This window comes from Hippopotamus amphibius, chromosome 7, assembly GCF_030028045.1.
Source record: "Hippopotamus amphibius kiboko isolate mHipAmp2 chromosome 7, mHipAmp2.hap2, whole genome shotgun sequence".
Lineage (NCBI taxonomy): Eukaryota > Metazoa > Chordata > Mammalia > Artiodactyla > Hippopotamidae > Hippopotamus > Hippopotamus amphibius.
In genome coordinates this window covers 19,052,733-19,070,908 of record NC_080192.1, presented here as the reverse complement: position 1 = coordinate 19,070,908, position 18,176 = coordinate 19,052,733, and the positions used below count along the sequence as shown (strand labels likewise).

General features: G+C 45.2%; 1 protein-coding gene across 1 annotated transcript in view; it reads right to left on the bottom strand.

The window, feature by feature from the left end:
• PAH (phenylalanine hydroxylase) overlaps positions 1-18,176 on the bottom strand; it is a 77,174-nt gene that overhangs the window by 40,015 nt on the left and 18,983 nt on the right. Inside the window, exon 3 of the mRNA XM_057741373.1 lies at positions 11,631-11,814. Within this exon, the coding sequence (XP_057597356.1) occupies positions 11,631-11,814 (184 nt within the window). The remainder of the gene's footprint in view (positions 1-11,630; positions 11,815-18,176) is intronic.

Below are 18,176 nucleotides of genomic sequence, written 5' to 3'. Positions count from 1 at the left end.
ACGTGAATTTTGGGGTTTCTCAGTAAATATAAAAGTTATGTTTACACTATACTGTAGTCTATTAAGTGTGCAATAGCATCATGTCTGAAAAAACAATGTACATACCTTAATTTAAAAATACTTAATTGCTAAAAAATGCTCAGCGGCCAGTTGTAGTAGTAACATCAAAGATCACTGATCTCAGAGCATCACGACAAATACTCTCATGAGAAAGGTGGAAATGTGAGAATTACCATATTGGGACACAGAGACAGGAAGTGAGCAAATGCTATTGGAAAAACAACACCAGCAGACTTGCTCGATGCAGGGCTGCCACAAACCTTCCCTTTGTAAAAAACACAGTATCTGTGAAGCACAATAAAGCAAACCACAGTAGGAGCAGTATGCCTGTGCTAGGATTGTTCAGCTCCAAGCTCCAGGGATGGTTTTTCTTTTTACTCTGCCCTTAACATAGTGCAGGCAGCAGAGGAAAGAGTCTTCCAGCAAGGCTAGGAACCTGGCCACTTTATCTCTCAGAGCCTTAGTTCCTTTAGCCACAAAATGGATTAAAACTATCTTTCCATATTATTGCATCACTGAATACATTAAATGCTATAAGAAATGGGACACATCTTAGCAGAGTGACCGGCCCACAGTAAGTGCTCAATCAGATGGGAAAGAGTTTAATGATGATGAAGAAGGAGGAGGAGGAGGAAAGGAACGAGGGGGATCCCAGGAGGGGGCGGAGGAGGAAGAGGAAGAGGGGGAAAAAGGGAAACTGGAGTCAGAAGCTCCTTCTCAATCCAGCTCTGATGTTTACAGGCTTTCTGATCTTGGGCCTCAGTTTCCCCCTGTAAAAAATGCAGGCTGTTGGATTCACTAGCTGCTGCAATCCCTTTTGGGTTTCATATTCCAACTGTGGAGGGCTGAGCTGGCCAGAGGACACATGAAAATATACTTCCAGTCACTCAATACCTCGCTTGTTTCTGGAAGTACAGCCACTGCATTTCTTCAGCTCCCCAAGTGCATGGCCCCCACCAAGTTCCTTTCTCTCACCAAAGAAACAAGGCTCTACTCCAGAGAGAACGCTCGTTGTCGCCACCTCGGTTCAGAGCTGGGCACGCTGGCCAGCTCCCAACTGAACGCCAGAGGGCAGCAGAACCAGTGTATTTTCAGCATTTGCTGATTTTTTTTTCTCTCTCCTCCAAAGGGAAAACGCTACGTGGTTGGCCCGCATGGCTTGGTTCAGACCTCTTGGTGGAAAAATAAATCAGAGAACTTGAGAGGGTTGCAAAGACTCAAAGGATTCGAGTTTTGGCAAAGAGAAGACAGAGGTTGAAGCAGCTTAAAGTCCCAGGACCGCGTCAGGGAGACCTCATCAGGAGACTGCAAGGCCGTGGGGGGCTCATCCAAGTCCAGGGGCCTCCGGGGGCTTCTGGGCCCCATCATCATCCAGAAAAGGCCCAGGACACAGTGGGCCAGAGAAGTGGCAAAGCTCGGCAGCTACTCACACTGCCTGTGTCTAAATCTCATCTCTGCTGCTTTGTGACTTTGAGACTGAGTGCAAATTACTTAACGTCTCCGTTCCCCAGTTTCCTATCTGTAAAATGGCTATGATAGTAGTATGTACTTCAGAGTATGTGAGGATTAAACAAGCTAAAGCATGACCAGGACAGTGCTTGGCACAGAGCAGGTGCTTCACGAGCATCTGGTATTATTATCACTGCCATGCTTGTTATTATTATTAGAGAAGGGCAGGGGATAAGGGGGGATGCGCCTGTACACACTTTCTCCACGCAGCAGCCCAGTCCCACCTTTGAATCAGCTCCCCCGTCCCCTCCCCAGACCTCACATGTGGTCAAGGCCTCTCATCTCCCAGAGGCCCTTGGGTACAGTGTACATGTCCTCTGTGGTAGAAAAGAGGACCCAGGCTGGGCTTGATGATTAAGAGAAGTCGTTGATCAGCTGTGGTCTTGGGAAGCAGCGACAAGCAGGGCTTCAGGACTTGAGACCCAGGAGAGGCAAGTTCTGGATGTTATGGGTGGGGATCAAGGTCCCTCCGTGGCTCACTGTCTGGGGAAGAGGCCCAGCTGAGCAGGGCTGTGAAGCAAAACAGGGTGGGGACCCCAAGTACTAAAGGCAGGAGGCAGCAGAGGACCCCAGACAAAATCAGGACCCGGCCTTGACACCTGTACCTGCACTTTACCCTGGACATCTGGACCTGAAGCCAGAAGGTCTGCATTCAAGTTTCCTCTCTCCCACCCATCTCTCCCACTGAGAAAGTGCCTTGACTCCTGAGTCCCCGGCTTCTCATCCGTGAAACAGGTGCAGCAGCCAAGCCCTCACCTGCTCGGTGGTTAGGACGAGAAGCAACTGACCCCAGTAGGTAGACCTGTTTCATCTTTACATTTGAACCCCTCAAAAAAAAAAAAAATCCCAGGGACACTTGTCTGGTTAAGTAAGGTCCCACAGGCCACTGGTGGCAGGGACAGGGCTCATACTCGAGTCTCCATCCTCCACACCTGGGCTGTTTGCATTTTTCCCAGCCCCAGAGTTACAGTTACCTTTTTTTTCCTTTGAAGTTACATTTTTCGTGACCTTCCCATACACCAGATGCTGCACTAAGCGCTTTACTTCCATTGCCTGTTTGAATTCTCAGAGTAGCCCCAGGGGGTAGACATGGTTATTTCTGCTTTACTGATGAGCCAACTGAGGCTCAGAGAGCTGCAGCGACTTGTTCAAGATCACAGAGCTGGCTGGGCCGGTATCAGAACTCCGCAGCTTGCGCGCTGCAGCGCTGTGGGGGTGGGGAGCCCTTGATTTTAGATTTCTGTTCTCCTGCCTGGAGAGGGGAAGGAGATGACAAGCTAATTTAGGGGGGCTTGAAGAAAATCCCCAGGACAGTCCTGGGTCCTCCCCAACCTTCTACCCTGAGCCCCCCCGGCTTTGGGGGCGGTAACTATTTAACACCTAAGTTCTCAGTTCCTCCAAGACACCTTCACATGTCCTTTCTCTTCTTCAGTGAGGGTCACAGGCCCCTCCCCTCCCACCCAGCGTCACTCACAAAGCTGGGAATAGAGACTGACCCCAGCGACCCAGGCCTCTGTTTTGAAAAGTTAAATCAGATTAGCTCATTAATGACCTTTGCAAATACCTCCGTGGTGGGCTGGCCCCTGTGAGCCCCTCCACGGCCGCGCGGGCTGCTGGGCTCCGCGGTTAATGAATGGCTTGGGCAGGCTGGTGCAACAGAGGCCCTCTGTGGAGACAGACGCATCCGGGGTGGGGGTGGGGTGCAGGTCATTAATAAATATTGATTTGGCTCCAAGGGAAGCAGCCCGCGGGAGAGCTGGCCCTGGACACCCACGTCGCCGTCTCATTAAGTCGGGGTCATTGGCTCAGCCCAGGCGCCGAGGGGTGGCCGGCTCAGGGGTGGGTGCTCCTGAGCAAAAGCTTCCCCAGCCCGCCCCCCCCCCCCCCCCAGGCCTGGCTGGAGCCTGCTTCCTGGCCAGTGGGTCAGAGCTGGCCCATTAAATTTATAGCAGTTCAAGGTGCAGGCTTGCCCTGCTCCCACCACGAGACATTCACCAGCCCCAGGGTGTAGCCAACAAGGCACCCAGGCTTGCCCCAGACTTCTGCCTCCAGCCTGTCTCAGGGAGAGCAATAAATCCCCAGCTTCCTAGGCCCAAAATAGAAGGGTGTTTTCAGCCCCTCTTCCCAGGCTCCTGGATGTCTCCTCCGAAGCAACGGCCTCCAGCCCGGCAGATAAACCTTCACTGAGCTGATCCCACCAGGGATGGTGTACCCACATCCTGCAGGAGGTAGACTTCTGAGGGGGTTAGTTTTCTCTTTTGAGGAGCTTCCGTTTTCTTTCGGAAGAAGGAACGCCCTTCAGGAAGGTCTTGGCGAGAATGGGTGAGCCCAACGCGGGCTGGCGGTACGAAGCCAGTCCCTTCCTCCTGCACGGGGAGTGGAGGCTCGATGGGTGCAAGGCCCACTTTTATCCCTGACAGGCCAGGAAAGCATCTGCTCTCTCCATCCGCATGTCAAAAGGAGAATGAGAAGCAGATGAATACAAGGAAGCTGGCAGGGAGTAAAGAGTGAAAAGGTGCCTAAGTGAATAAACGGGTGGAATGAGGGAAAGAATCAAGCGAAATAATGAATAGAGAAAAGGACATTTATTCCAATCACCAACCTAAACTGGAGCTATCCTCCCAACAGCCTTTTTAAGATGTCACTTATCTTATAAACTTACCCACTGGCAGGTTGTCCACTATATTCCCAAATATTCTGTTTCCTGAGTGCTCACGTTGCTCTGGGATCTGATTACTGGCTATTTACAACTGGAGTTATGGTCAACCTACATCAGATCAAACAGAATGTATCTAACACCTTTTCCTTAATGTCTGTCCCCTTCCAGGAGCCCCTCCCTGGCCTTGCTCCCCCTCACCCCATCATGCCCAAGAGTGGCTTCAGGGTATCTCCTGGCTGCTCCTGACACACGCCCACTTCCCTGTCCCTGCATAGACGTGACCAAACAGCAGCTACCCCTTACACCATAAGACACGCGAGTCAAGGCACCACGTGTGTTGTTTTCCCTCCTGCATCCCTCCATGTGGCGGCCACCGGACGGGTGCTCCATAAATATGAGTTGGATGAATCAACTGAATTAGGGCATAAATGTGAACGAAAGAGAAGAAGGTGGTAAAGTAGACTCCGGTTTTTGAGAAGGAGTCATTAGAGGAAAAGGGAGAAAACCCCAATCGTCAGGTAAGAGCCATGCAATTTATAAAATACTAAGGAAAGAGAGAATTCCAAGGGGAAAATGGTGTCAAATGCTACGAATATTTCAAACAGGATAGAAACGAGAGAGAGATCACTGGTTTTGGTAGTGGATGTTGTCGGAATGGTAAGGAAGAAGGAAGAAGAGAAGGAAAAAAGGAAGGGAGGGAAGAAGGGAAGGAGGGAGGGGAAAAAGCAGGAAATCTGAATGTGAAAATGGCCTTCTGTCTCCTAGACCAGCGCTATTTCCAACATAACACACAGCCACATGGATAACCAAACCATGTTCACAGGAAGTCATCTTTGGGAATGAGACGTCACTCCCAGGGTTGCTCACATCATCCCACACGTGAAGTTGTCTCCCTGCTGCTAGGTGAGGCTGGCCCCAGTGAAGGGTGGCTGCCACCAGCTCCCTATATATTATAAGCCTGTTCAGTGGCACCATGGAGTTGGTGGTGGCAAATAGCCTGATATTAAGCTGCAGTTATAGATCATAAAGCTCCCCCCTTACTGAGGCTTAAGGATGAAAAAGATCAAGTGCTTATTCAACTCAAGCAAGTTTAACTCAACCCATCAAACACTCTATCATACAGAGTATCTTGCCCAATGCTCCCATGAGCCCTAGAAAGTGGCAGAGTAGGTCTTAGGTCTATTTCACAGATGGGGAAGGAGAGGTAATGAGGTCTCCTAGCCGGTAGAGAGTCACATGGGATTCAAACCTAGCTGGCAGTGTACAGAATAGGAATCCAACTCCTGGCTCTTGACGCTAAATTAATTGCTCTTTTTGGCTTGCTATGATTCTCCCTCAATCCAACATGAATGGCAAACTGACATTCAGTTACAATCATTTCATATCCTCTTATTACCTCCTGCAATGGAGGGAACACACCTGTCACAGAGAGAAAAGGTGTTCTCAGTCTAATTCTTTGTAATTTTCACAATCTTTTGGATTGATCCGAAAAGCACATCATGGTGAACTTACTTTACCAAAGATCAGGCGTTTGGGGATTCTGGCTTTGCCTCAGCTGTAAGATTCACCAGGTGTCCTTAGAAAAGACTCAGGGATAAGTTTACTGACCATTTTGCATGGGTCCCTTATGCCAGGCACATTGTGCAAATTATATCACAGAAGTCACACAACTGCACTGGGCACACAGACACTTTCATTTTACAGATGCGAAAAGCTAGGCCTACAGAGGGTGAGCAACTTGGCCAAAACAACTATAGCCCTGGAACTGAACGGGAAAAATGAAGACTCCAAAATCCACGCTGCCATTCAAGTGTACCTCTGTCTCATCTCCTAACGCTGAGAATGAGAATCATGTCCTCTGTCGCTCTAGCTATCTGAGTTGACTGTTGCAAAGCTTAAATGAGACCACCTAAGGGGGAAATTATTTGGATTTGGTATGCAAACAAGGAGTTCCTGTTAGAATGAAAGCCTGCTTATAATCTTATGATTTTCCTCAGCTTGAAGCCCTGCGACCTGGTAAACAGACTGGCTACAGAAACAGCATTTACTCGGGATCTTTCCTTGCCAGTGGCTAGAGCTGCCTCTGACAGATTGCAAGGGGGCAAACCCTGGACCAGCTTCCAGCTGCAGGATTGGTGCCACGTCCCCCTGAACAGGCTTATCCTCTCCGCGGTGGGTCAAACAGTCCCACCCCCAGCTGCCAGCGGACTTCCAGCAGCATCAACACAGGCAGCACGCATCCAGGTAGACTGGAAAAGGCTGCCAATCAGTCCTGTGTGTCTTTACAAACATGCAGATCCCGGGTCTCCTGCAGGCCCAGGGCCACGAGCATCTACAGCCCCAAGGCACACATGGGGCCCGAGTGAAACGCAGGGGAGGAGGTTTGGAAATGAGGAGGGGACAAAGGAAAGTTGATGGAAACCAAACAGAGGAGCAGAGGAAGAGAGAGAGGAAAGGCAGGCACAGGTGGTGGACAAGGGGGAAAACCCTGACCATCTGGCCCCCTCCTGCCCTAGCAAGCTTCTCTCTACAGGGTCTCAACTCTTTAGGAGCCATGACCCCTTTGAAAATCTTCTCTCTTAAAAAATCTGCATGCAGGTGCACGTGTATCATTTTGCCCACAATCCCAGGGGCTTTTCAAACTCCTCCGAGGAACCCTGTCCCTCCTCCTCCCACGATGGATCCGAAACTTCAGCCTCATCATGGCACTGCCTTTCAGGGCAGCAATATTGAAGCAGAAAAGAGAAAACAAGAGGGCTAGGAGGGGTTGTATAAAAGAGAAGGAATACATATAATCATGTTACTTTGTCTTACAATAATTTTTCCACTTAAATCGTTGCTTCAGGAATTAATTGAAACAAAAAGACAAAATCATAAGAGCCCCCAGGCTAGATAGATAGGTAGTAGATAGACAGAGAGATGAATAAATAAATAAACAGCCTTTCTACTCTACAGAAAACGCAGGTGTCCTGGCAGTCTGGAATCCCTTTGTTTCTACACCAAGAGCCTTTCAATCACAACAACTTGAAGAAAATCTACTCAATGGCCAATTGCTCTTGGAAAATAACTCCAAACAGATAAATTTCTCTAAAGGTGATGATCCTACACCTCTGTCTAGCCAAGTCATTTTGTCCATCTGCTTCTCCTGGCTGCAATCTGGCTCCATGTAGGAATTTTCCAGCCCCACCCCCCCGCTAAATGTAATGTCATGCAGAGGACTCAAAGGGAAAGGTAAAAGGATTAGTAGATTGATCGATGGAAGATATTAATGCTCTTTCATGTTGGGTTGAAGAAGGATTTGAGGTCATCAGGAGAGAGGGTAGCAGGAGAATAGACCTCAAGTATTTAAAAGACTCTCTGGATTAAAATCCTATTAAACTCCCATCAGCTTCTCCAGGAGGCATTTTAGAAGGTTGGGGTTTCTTTAACATGTCACCGTAATTAGCCTTCCCTTAAGCTGTTTTGGGTGGGGAACTTTAGCAATTAAGAAACTGAAAACTTTCATTTTCTAGCACCCACACGGCCTTCTGAACAGTTTAAAAACTAGAATGGAAAGTGGTTTAGCCTAATTGATTTGAGGGATTCAGATCTCCCGCCTTCAACCAGCTGTCAGACTCGCCCTTGAGATCTGAGCCCCTCCATAGAAACGGTATTTTGTGGAGTGAAAGAATCAAAGGTTCAGATCTACGGTGATGCTTTTCTTCTAATCATCCTCCAGGGGGGTTCGATGGAAAGAAGGACTCTGCAAAGGGATGGTTGTTTCCCCTAAAAAGCTCTGTTTCTGGGCCCAGACTCCAGTTCATAAAAATTACCCCAGAAACCCAAAGGGCCCGTGTCTCTCAGCAGGTGCAGGGCTGGGCTGTTTCAGCATCACTGCATCCAGAACAGCGGTCTGTTACGTGGACATGAAGGTCAGGAAACCGTGTCAGGGAGGGGCGGCCAGCATGGGACAGGGTGAACAGCCACGCGACGAAACAGGGGTCCCGAAACACGTGTCATTTTAAAGGGTTAGTGTGAGCAGTTTTTCCCTTGCTGGGTAAAATATCAAGCCAGCGATACCCATCCACGCCCTGCCAGTTTGAGCCCCACCAGGGAATCAAACCTGTGCCACATTCTACCTCTGATGAGCGCATCACTGAAGACATGGTTAGAACCTTGGCTTCTTCACTTTCGTACTTGCTGGGCCCTCAGAGTTAGAAGTGGAGAAGAGGCCGCGTTCCACCAGCCGTGTCTCCATCACAGCACCTGCCGCTCTTCTGTATTCACCTGGCTGTCCTGTCACCCTGGGCAGCCTGTGAGCTCCCTAAGGACAGGCCGTGCTGACTCTCTCTCCCTCCAGCTCCAAGCACGGTGCCTAGTACAGAGCAGTGCAGGACACTGGCTTGCCTACAGCTGCACGGAATTCACTCTGTGCCTTAAGGCAAGTCATGGCCTCCGTTTTTTACGATGAAAAATTACGGAGTCTGTTGGGCTGCATGACCTCTGAGGTCATTTTCCGGTTCCCAGAATCCTTGAAAACGTAGCTGTGTACAGGCTGGCTTCTCATGGCTCCTGTGCTCAGGTCATTATTTATAATAACAGTGGTGATAATGCTAAGAATAGAGAACCTCTATTAAGCCCTTAAACATGCTCTGTGCTGTCCTCAGGGCTCCACTGGTGTTATTTCATTAATCCTGTGAGACAGTGACTCTCACTCCCATTGACTACAGTGATAGACGGTGGTGATCAGTAATTTGCCCAAAATCGCACTAAGTGTGTGTCCTGTTTCCGGAGTCTGGGCTCCTAACTGTTCTTCCACATCCCCTTTCTGAGTCTCCAGTTCAGCCTGCCAAGCCATCAGCTGATCTGTGTACATCTTCCTTGCCTCCCCAAGGGGCCGCCTGCTTGCCTGTCCATTGTTTTGATTTCCTACGCCAGGGCCCCAGCTGGCCTGGCCTCCACCTGCTCTGAGCAAAGGCAGAGCCTGCCCCAGGATCCGGCAGGCCCTTTGCCCTGAGGGCCTGCGGCTCCTGTTAGGAGCAGGTGGCCGGAAAAGAAAGAGAAGGCGGTCATCAGGGAAGCAGCTCACTTGGGAGGTGGAAGAGGAAGGAAGGCAGATAGGGTTAATCTGAGAAGGAATTCCAAGTACCCGCCCCCAGTGAGCAGAGCCCTTGTGCAAGGCTATCTACCCTCGGGCAAGGGCAGAGCCCAGGATGGACTTCCTTGCCTTGGTTATAGCCACAAGAGGACAGGGCAGGAAGAGAAGCGATCTCCTAGGAAGGCCTCAGAGGTATCTTTTGGAAAATGTTTCAGTGGCCAATGCAGAGGTGGGTCTTGTCTCATTTTAAAGCATCTCTGCCTATTAACATACTATTTTCAGCTACAGAGCCTGAAACCCTCTTGAGCTAGTCTTCAATGTTTTGGCAAAAAGAAAGCTTTTGATTTTACAATAGAAAAAATTTTTGGTGATATAGGAAAAAAATAGTTCATTTCAGCAATCACACTTCTAAGTATTCACTCAAATGAGTTGAAAACTTATGTCCACAGAAAAACCCACACATGAATGTTTAACAGCTTTATCCCTAATTGCCAAAATTGAGAAGAAACCAAGATGTCCTTCAATAGCATAAGCAAAATGGATAAACTAGATGTGGTACATCTCTACAATGGAACATTATGCAGGAATTACAAAACAATGAGCTATCAAGTCACAAAAAGGCATGGAGAAACCTTGATAAATGAAAAACAAAACCAGTCCAAAAAGGATATATACTCTATGATTTCATACTCATACAGCATGACATTCTGGAAAAGTCAAAATCATGGAGACAATAAAAAGATGAATGGTTGCCAGGAGGAGAGGGTAGAGAGGGAGGCATGAGCAGAGGCAGCACAGGACACTTTGAGGGCACTGAAATCATTCTGCGCCAGACCTAATGGTGCGTACATGACATCATGCATTCATCAAAACCAACAGAACTACACAGTGCAAAGCATGGCCTCAAATGTATGGCCTTTAGTTAATAATAATATATCAGCATGGCTCATCCATTTAACCACCATCACATGCTCTCATTTATCCAGCTGGGCACTGTTTTACGCACTGACTATGAAAGATCTCATTTAATCCTCACAAAAGCCCTCTGAAAAATTGAGGTCAGAGTAGTTACAGAGACTTGTCAAGAGTCTCAAAGCCAATAAACGGAAAAAGCAGGACTTGAACTAAAGCCTGTCCAGCCCCAAGCCCATACTCCTAATTCCTACACTCTACTGCCCTACTCCCCTCCAGGGCACATCGATGGACAACATTTTGTAATAAGGAAGAACAATCCTGACTCCATATTAGATGTTTCTTTACCTTTTGGGCTCTGTTGCCTGTGCTTAGTCTGCTGGCTTTGCACGTTTTGTAAAAGAATGTTGCCTACGGCTTGAAATGCACAGGATAGCCTATTCTCAGGACTTTGGCCTTTAAGGGTCCATACATATAGGGATAAATAGTTGCAGAACAGAGAATAATATTTGTTTTGTTGGAGGTTTATAGGAACATCATGACCTGACCTATGTGGACACCTGCAAGAACAAAGGATTCCGGCACCAAGAAGTTTGCAACAAACAACCGCCCCCTTTCCCCTTTTTAGTATCAGAGAAGGCCTGAATTCTGACGGGGGTAAGATGGTTCTTTGAGACACTAGTCTGCCATCTTCTCGGTCTGCTGGCTTTCCGAATAAAGCCGTTATTCCTTGCCCTAACAACTTGTCTCCTGATTTATTGGCCTGACGTGCGGCAAGCAGAACAACTTTGGACTCAGAAGCAATTTCAGTAATTAAATAAGGGGGCAGAGGCTTGACAACTGCTCTGTTTAGTCAGTCACTCACAAGCATTTGCTGAGAGCTGTGTATTAAGCACTGTTCTAAACTCTGAGACTATTAACATAGGTAAGAGACTCTCCCTGCCCTCAAGGAGCTTGTAATCTAGTGGAAGAGACAGAGAGACAGTAAAAGTCCTAAGAACAAGGAACCAAGGTGCTCCAGCTCCAGAATTGGCATGTTGTGAGAAGGACTTGGGGAGAGCCCATGAGATGAAATGGAGATAACTAAAGAATTTGTCTTAAAATTATATTTATATATAAAGCACCCTGGATACCCTAATCATCCTACCTCTAGAAATTAGGAAATTGAGAGCAAAATAATCCACGAATGAAAAATATATAAAAATTTCAGAAGACAACTAATATTAGAAATAGCTATCTTGAGGAAGGAGAAAAAGAATATTTATTAAATGTCTAAATATGCCAGGCACTCTTCTGAGTCCCTAACCTATATCCTCTCACTTAATCCTGGTCTTTCAGGAGAGAGATTATTTTTGCCGTTATTTTATGATGAGAATGTAGAGTCCTTTGTGTTGCAAAATTCCTGTCTCTTACCCGTGTCCTTCTTCTTATCCCGGGAAAGCTCGTGCACGGTGGCACCAATGTCCTGCCTCAAGATCTTGATGATGTTTGCCAGAGTGGGCATGCTGCGTTTATCCAGATAGGTGAAAAATTCATACTCATCTTTCTTTAAACGTGAAGGTCTTGATTCAATGTGGGTCAGGTTTATATCATTCTCCTAGAAGAGAGGAGTAAGGGAGTATATGAAGGGGACAGTTACTGGAATTGACATAGACCAAATATGCAAAACCAAAGCAAAACACAATGAAAGGTGAAGAGATGAGGAACAGGAGTTTCTTCCTTCCTTCCTTCCTTCCTTTCTTTAATATAAGAGTAGAAGAAAGCCTTTAACACTGCAAAAGTTGTTTACCTTTTCTTCTGCAAAACCAAATAGCTAATCGTGGGGGAGATAGTTCAAATGCCACAGAATTTAATCATGTGGAAATCTGCTCAGGGCCTAGAGGTGCAAACATAAGATTTCACTTGTGTGAGTGGTTGCCAAAAATATTTACACAGGAAAACCTCCTTTCCGGAATGACATTCCATAGAATATCAATAATAGTAGCTCCATAAATAAATCAATGCATAGAAGTAACATTGTTCTGCTTGAATAGAGTCCATAGGAGTCAGGCTTATTGGGTTTAAATCAAAGCTCTTAATTATATTGGCTACGAGACCTCATAAAATGTACTTTCATGTTTCGAACCATCAGTTTCTCCATCTGTAATTTGGTGGTCTTATCATACCTGCTTCATAAATTTGTTGGAAACATTGGATGAGATGATACATGCACACTACCAGGTACATAGTAAATGCTCAGTTACAATTATTCAGGGTCATACTATTCATATTTTTATATAATTACTTTTCATTGCCACAGATGTATACGTAGCACCTACCAAGTACCGATCACTCTTCTAGGTGGTTGGGATACATCAGTGAACAAAACAAAGATATTTTCCTTTATAAAGCTTACATTCAAGTTACGAAGAGACAAACAAACATAAAAGATAAGTGATTTATGTATTATTTTATAATGATTAGAGTGATAAAGGCTAAGGAAAAAATACAAAGCAGAGCAGGGTGAAGGGAACAAGCATGCCTGGGATGGAGTGGGGCAGACTGCAGTACTTAATAGGGCGGACACATGAGGTCTCATTGAGAAGGGAAGACTCACGTACAGGCATTCATTAAATGCCACAAAAATAATACTCACTTAATAAAACTTCTTAACTTTGACGTCTTTAGCTGGTGATACTTTAGCTATTATGGGTTTGTCATTTAAAAAGAGCCATTTACTTAAATTGGTCCTCAAATCTAAATGGGTGGTTCTTATTTGCTACTTATTCAAAAGTGTGATTTCATTGACAGTGCTGTTCCTTGCAAAGAAAACCAAGGCGTATCCTCTTTACTTTATTAAAATAAAAAAAACAAAAAGGGGGTTTCCCCAAACATTGAAATGGATGAAATGTACCCAGAAAAAAATGTTTAACTTGAATAACTCTATAATTTCAAAGAAATGAAATTTATCAACCTTGTAGTTCAAGAAGTGTATTTTTTTCCTTGATTGTTAGTAGCACATGGTTGAAGAGCACAAGGATAATTACAATAATAATACCTTTTTGCATTTGAATATCACTTTACAATTTAGAATTATTTTCTGTGACTTTCCCAACAATCCTCTGAAGAGGTTAAGGAAGATGTAAAAAATGAAATCAGAGATAAAGATGCTTTGTTAAAAGTGGCTGGAGAGGGAGACCCGTTTTCTCTAATTTCAGACATTGGTCTTTGAATTACACAGCCTTTCCCACCAGGGATACTGTGAGCATCCCACAGATATCAGCCTTTATCATTATTATGACTATTATGCCAAGCCCCCCAAAATGAAAACCTCTGGGAATAGTAAACACAATTAGCAGTTCTACCCAGGCACCCTCCCTGCTCTTCCTTCCTCATAATTCCCAGGAGTACATGATGGAGCCATTATTTACTGGCACCAGCTGCAGAGAACGCACCTGTGGCCAGGTAACCTGATGTGAAGACCCCCCGACTAGAGAGAGAGAAGGGGTATGTGGGGGAGAGAAGACCAAAGAGATAGTGGTTGCTCTAAAGCTTTCTGTGCAAACAGAGGTCACTTCCCAAATGTAGCAAAGAGCAATGTCATCCTTCTTGGCCCAGGATGAAAGAGAATGGCTAAGCCCCGCATGTTATTTACCTAAATTGAAACTTCAGATGAAGAGATAACCAATTCCTGCCTAGTGTAGAGCAGGGAAAACAGCAAAGCTAAGAACCAGGAATGGACACATCTCTGGCATGTTTATTTGCAGGACATGGGAGGGCTGGTGGCGTAGGAGGTAAGAAGGGGTGTACAGTAAAAAAAAGTCTGGAAGGCAGACTATAGGCTGGTAGTGTCCGCCACCCACCCCTCGCAGCGTGACAGCACTTCCAGAGGGAAGCCTCTTGCTTTGGGGATAGCCATAAGACAATGTATGCCCCATAACTCAGTTTTTATTATTCTGGAGATCTAACTTATGGGAAATTTTTTTACCAAAATTTGTAAGCTGACTAAATTCTCACAATAGGGGAATGGTTAGGTGGACTGTAGTGTAATCATTCTGTGGAGATTATACAACCATTAAAAAGAAACTAACAACAATATGCATAAAATAAAGCACGAGTAAGCATCCCAAGATGTGAGTGATAGTCTCTAGATGATGGGCCTAGGGGTGATTTTTGTCTGCTTTCTATTTTCTTTTTTATCACAGTTCAACTTTTCTAAAAACAACATTTATTACTTTTATAATGAAAATTAATTTTTCTCTTAAATGGTTATAATGACAGCCATTTGGGAAAATACTTACGATGGATATAGATATATGATAGTTAAAATATGTTTTGAAAAATTATGCCCAGGCCAAGGGAAAAAAGACTAGAATGAAATGCACCATGATGAACTATGACAAGATTTTGTGTAACTTCTATTTATTTGCCAAATGTCTCATAATATTACCCGTATAATGAAAATTAAAATGTATCTTTTAAATATGAGTTAAATTTCTGGCTAAGAACACACAGCCAAATTTTTCAAAAGATTTCTTTCCCATTTGAATCAATTTGTTAACAATTAACTCTCTAGCTTGGCGTGCAACTTCCTTAGCGGAGTTTTTCTGGTTTAATAGTATGGACACTTAGATACCAATAATTTTGGTTGCTAAGAGATGCTTTAGAAATGAATCTCCAAACCTGATTCTGATCATAGTTACCTTTTAGTAAATGAATTTTTATTTTTAAAAAAGGGCTCTATGCAGGTTAAAAATCGACCCATACACATTCACCACAGCTTGGGGGAGGGATAAAGAAAGCATTCTTTGTGTTGATTGATGTAGACATCTTGGCAGAGGCAAGAAAGGTTTACAGTTAAACGTTCCAAAGACAATTTCACAATTCGTCCAGTAGCTAACTTCTGTGCACAAGATGGCAGAGTAACAACTTGAGTACTTAGGACTCTTGGACACAGAGTGTGGGGACCAGAGAAAAGCAAACTGGAATGAACAGTCTATTTTAACAAGGATTGACCAGAAACTCCTTTCTCCTCCCATCCATGAGAAAATCTTTCTACAGGGGGATACGTCAAAGTAGATAAAACTAGAGATACACAGAATAAATATGATGAATTGTGAAAAATGGATTCCTGCTTCTGGACCTTTTCTTGACCTCAAGCTTAGGGCCCCTTCCTCTCCTCCTCCAATTCATTCCTCAAGGAAAGAAGAATGGAATGGTGAAAAGCGTGTGAGCTTTGGAACTAATCTGAGTTCAAATTCTATTCCACTACTCATTACCTTTGGATATGTTGGTTGGCCATACTGAACTTTTGTTTGTCCATATTTAAAATAAAAATTGTAATATTACCCAGTAGCTTAATGAGAATTAAAAAGAGGGAAAGCACAGACATTCAGTAAGAATTCATTATACACTACCTTTCTCAACCTGGTACAGATACACATTTTCCTGGGAATTGAAACACATTAAGCTCATGCATCACTTTATCCTTTCATATTTGCTTTACCTTTAACTTTTCTCAGCTTTTTCCCTGAGAGCCCATTTTAAAAATGAGAAGGAAATGCTGAGCATATGTTCAGATGAGACTAGACTGGAAAAGGGGGCTTCTTGGACCCCCTACATGCTGTTGCCTTGGTGTAAGCACAAATGAGGTTATGTCCTGGCCTGTTTCAGAGCTTTCTGGGGGCAACATCAAAGACAGTCACCAACGAAGTTCCACATCATTGGTCTCAAGTAAATGTGCAGGAGCCTTTCATAACTCATCGAATCCAACACCTTCCTTGTGCCAAACACTGTCCTAGGAGCTGGGCTACAACAGCGAACAAAGCAGGAGAAATCCCTGCCCCTCTGGAGCTTATATTCTTAAAGGAAGAGACAATCAAAACTATGATAAATAAGTAAAATATTCAGTCTTCAGATGGAACACAGAAAAATAAGCAGGAAAGAGGGACAGAATATTCCGGGGGTTCAATGGAGGTGCCATTTTAAACAATGGGGTCAGGAAGTCCTCAAAAATTAAACAGGTGACATATAAGAATAGACCTGAAGTCAGTGAGCAAGCAAGTCATGAGGGAACAGCAAGTGCAAGGGTCCTGGGGTCAGATATTGAACAATATGACTGAGGACCATTGATGAGGCCAATGTGACAGGGGCAGAGCGAGCAGGGGGCAGGGGGCAATAGGACATGAGGCAGAGAAGTAATCAAGAATGACCTATCGGCCATTATTTTAACTTTAATTTTCACTTAGAATGATATTAAGAAGCTATGAGAGAGAAAAATCAAGATGGCGGAGTAGGAGGATGTGCGCTCACTCCCTCCTGCAAGAGCACCGGAATTACAACTAACTGCTGAACAATCATCAACAGAAAGACACTGGAACTCACCAAAAACTCACCAGAGACAAAGGAGAAGCCACAATAAGACAGTAGGAGGGGTGCAATCATGTTAAAATCAAATCCCATAAATGCTGGGTGGGTGACTCACAAGCTGGAGAACAGTTATACTGCAGAAGTCCTGAGGGTTCTGAGCCCCATGTTAGGCTTCCTAACCTGGGGGTCCAGCAATGGGAGGAGGAATCCCCAGAGAATCAGACTTCGAAAGCCAGCGGGATTTGATTGCAGGACCTCCACAGGACTGCGGGAAACGGAGACTCCACTCTTGGAGGGCACACAAAAAAGTGTACTCATCAGGATCCAGGGGGAAGCAGCAGTGACCCCATAGGAGACTGAACCAGACCTACCTGCTGGTGTTGGAGGGTTGCCTACAGAGGTGGGGGGCAGCTGTGGCTCACCGAGGAGACGGGGGCACCAGGGGCAGGGGTTCTGAGAAGTGTTCATTGGTGTGAGCCCTCCCAGAGTCCACCATTAGCCCTACTAAGGAGCCTGTAAGCTCCAGTGCTGGGTCGCCACTGGCCAAATGACCACCAGGGTGGGAACACAGCCCCACCCATTGGCAGACAACCAGATTAAAGTGTCACTGAGTTCCATCCACCAAATCTGATTAAAGTTTCACTGAGCTCCGCCCACCCAGCCAAACGCACCATCAGTCCCTCCCATCAGGAAGCACCCACCAGCCTCCTAGACTGCTTCCTCCACAAGAGGGCAGACAGCAGAATCAAGCAGTATCAGCACTATTTCATCTTGTGGAACTGAAAATCACAGCCACAGAAAGACAGAGAAAATGAAAAGGCAACAGACTTTGTACCAGATGAAGGGACAAGATAAAACACCAGAAAAACAACTAAATGAAGAGGAGATAGGCACTCTTCTGGAAAAAGAGTTCAGAATAATGATGGTGAAGATGATCCAGGACTTTGCAAAAAGACTGGATGCAAAGATCGAAAAGTTGCAAGAAAAGTTTACCAAAGAACTAAAAGAATTAAAGAGCAAGCAAACAGAGATATGCAACACAATAACTGAAATGAAAAATACACTAGAAGGAACCAATAGCAGATTAACTGAGGTAGAAGGGCGAATAAGTCAGCTGGAAGACAGAATGGTGATAATCACTGATGCAGAAAAGAATAAAGAAAAAAGAATGAAAAGAACTAAAGACAGCCTAAGAGACTTCTGAGACAATGTTAAATGTACCAACATTTGCATTACAGGGGTCCCAGAGGGAGAAGAGAGAGAGAAAGGACCTGAGAAAATACTGGAAGAGATTATAGCTGAAAACTTCCCTAACATGGGAAAGGAAAGAGCTACCCAAGTGTAGGAAGCTCAGAGAGTCCCAGGCAGGATAAACCCAAGGAGAAACATGCCAAGACATATAGTAGTCAAACTGACAAAAATTAAAGACAGAGAAAAGTTATTAAAAGCAACAAGGGAAAAATGACAAATAACATACAAGGGAACTCCCATAAAGGTAACAGTTGATTTCTCAGCAGAAACTCTGCAAGCCAGAAGGGAGTGGCATGATATATTTAAAATGATGAAAGGGAAGAACCTACAACCAAGAATACTCTACCCAGCAAGGATCTC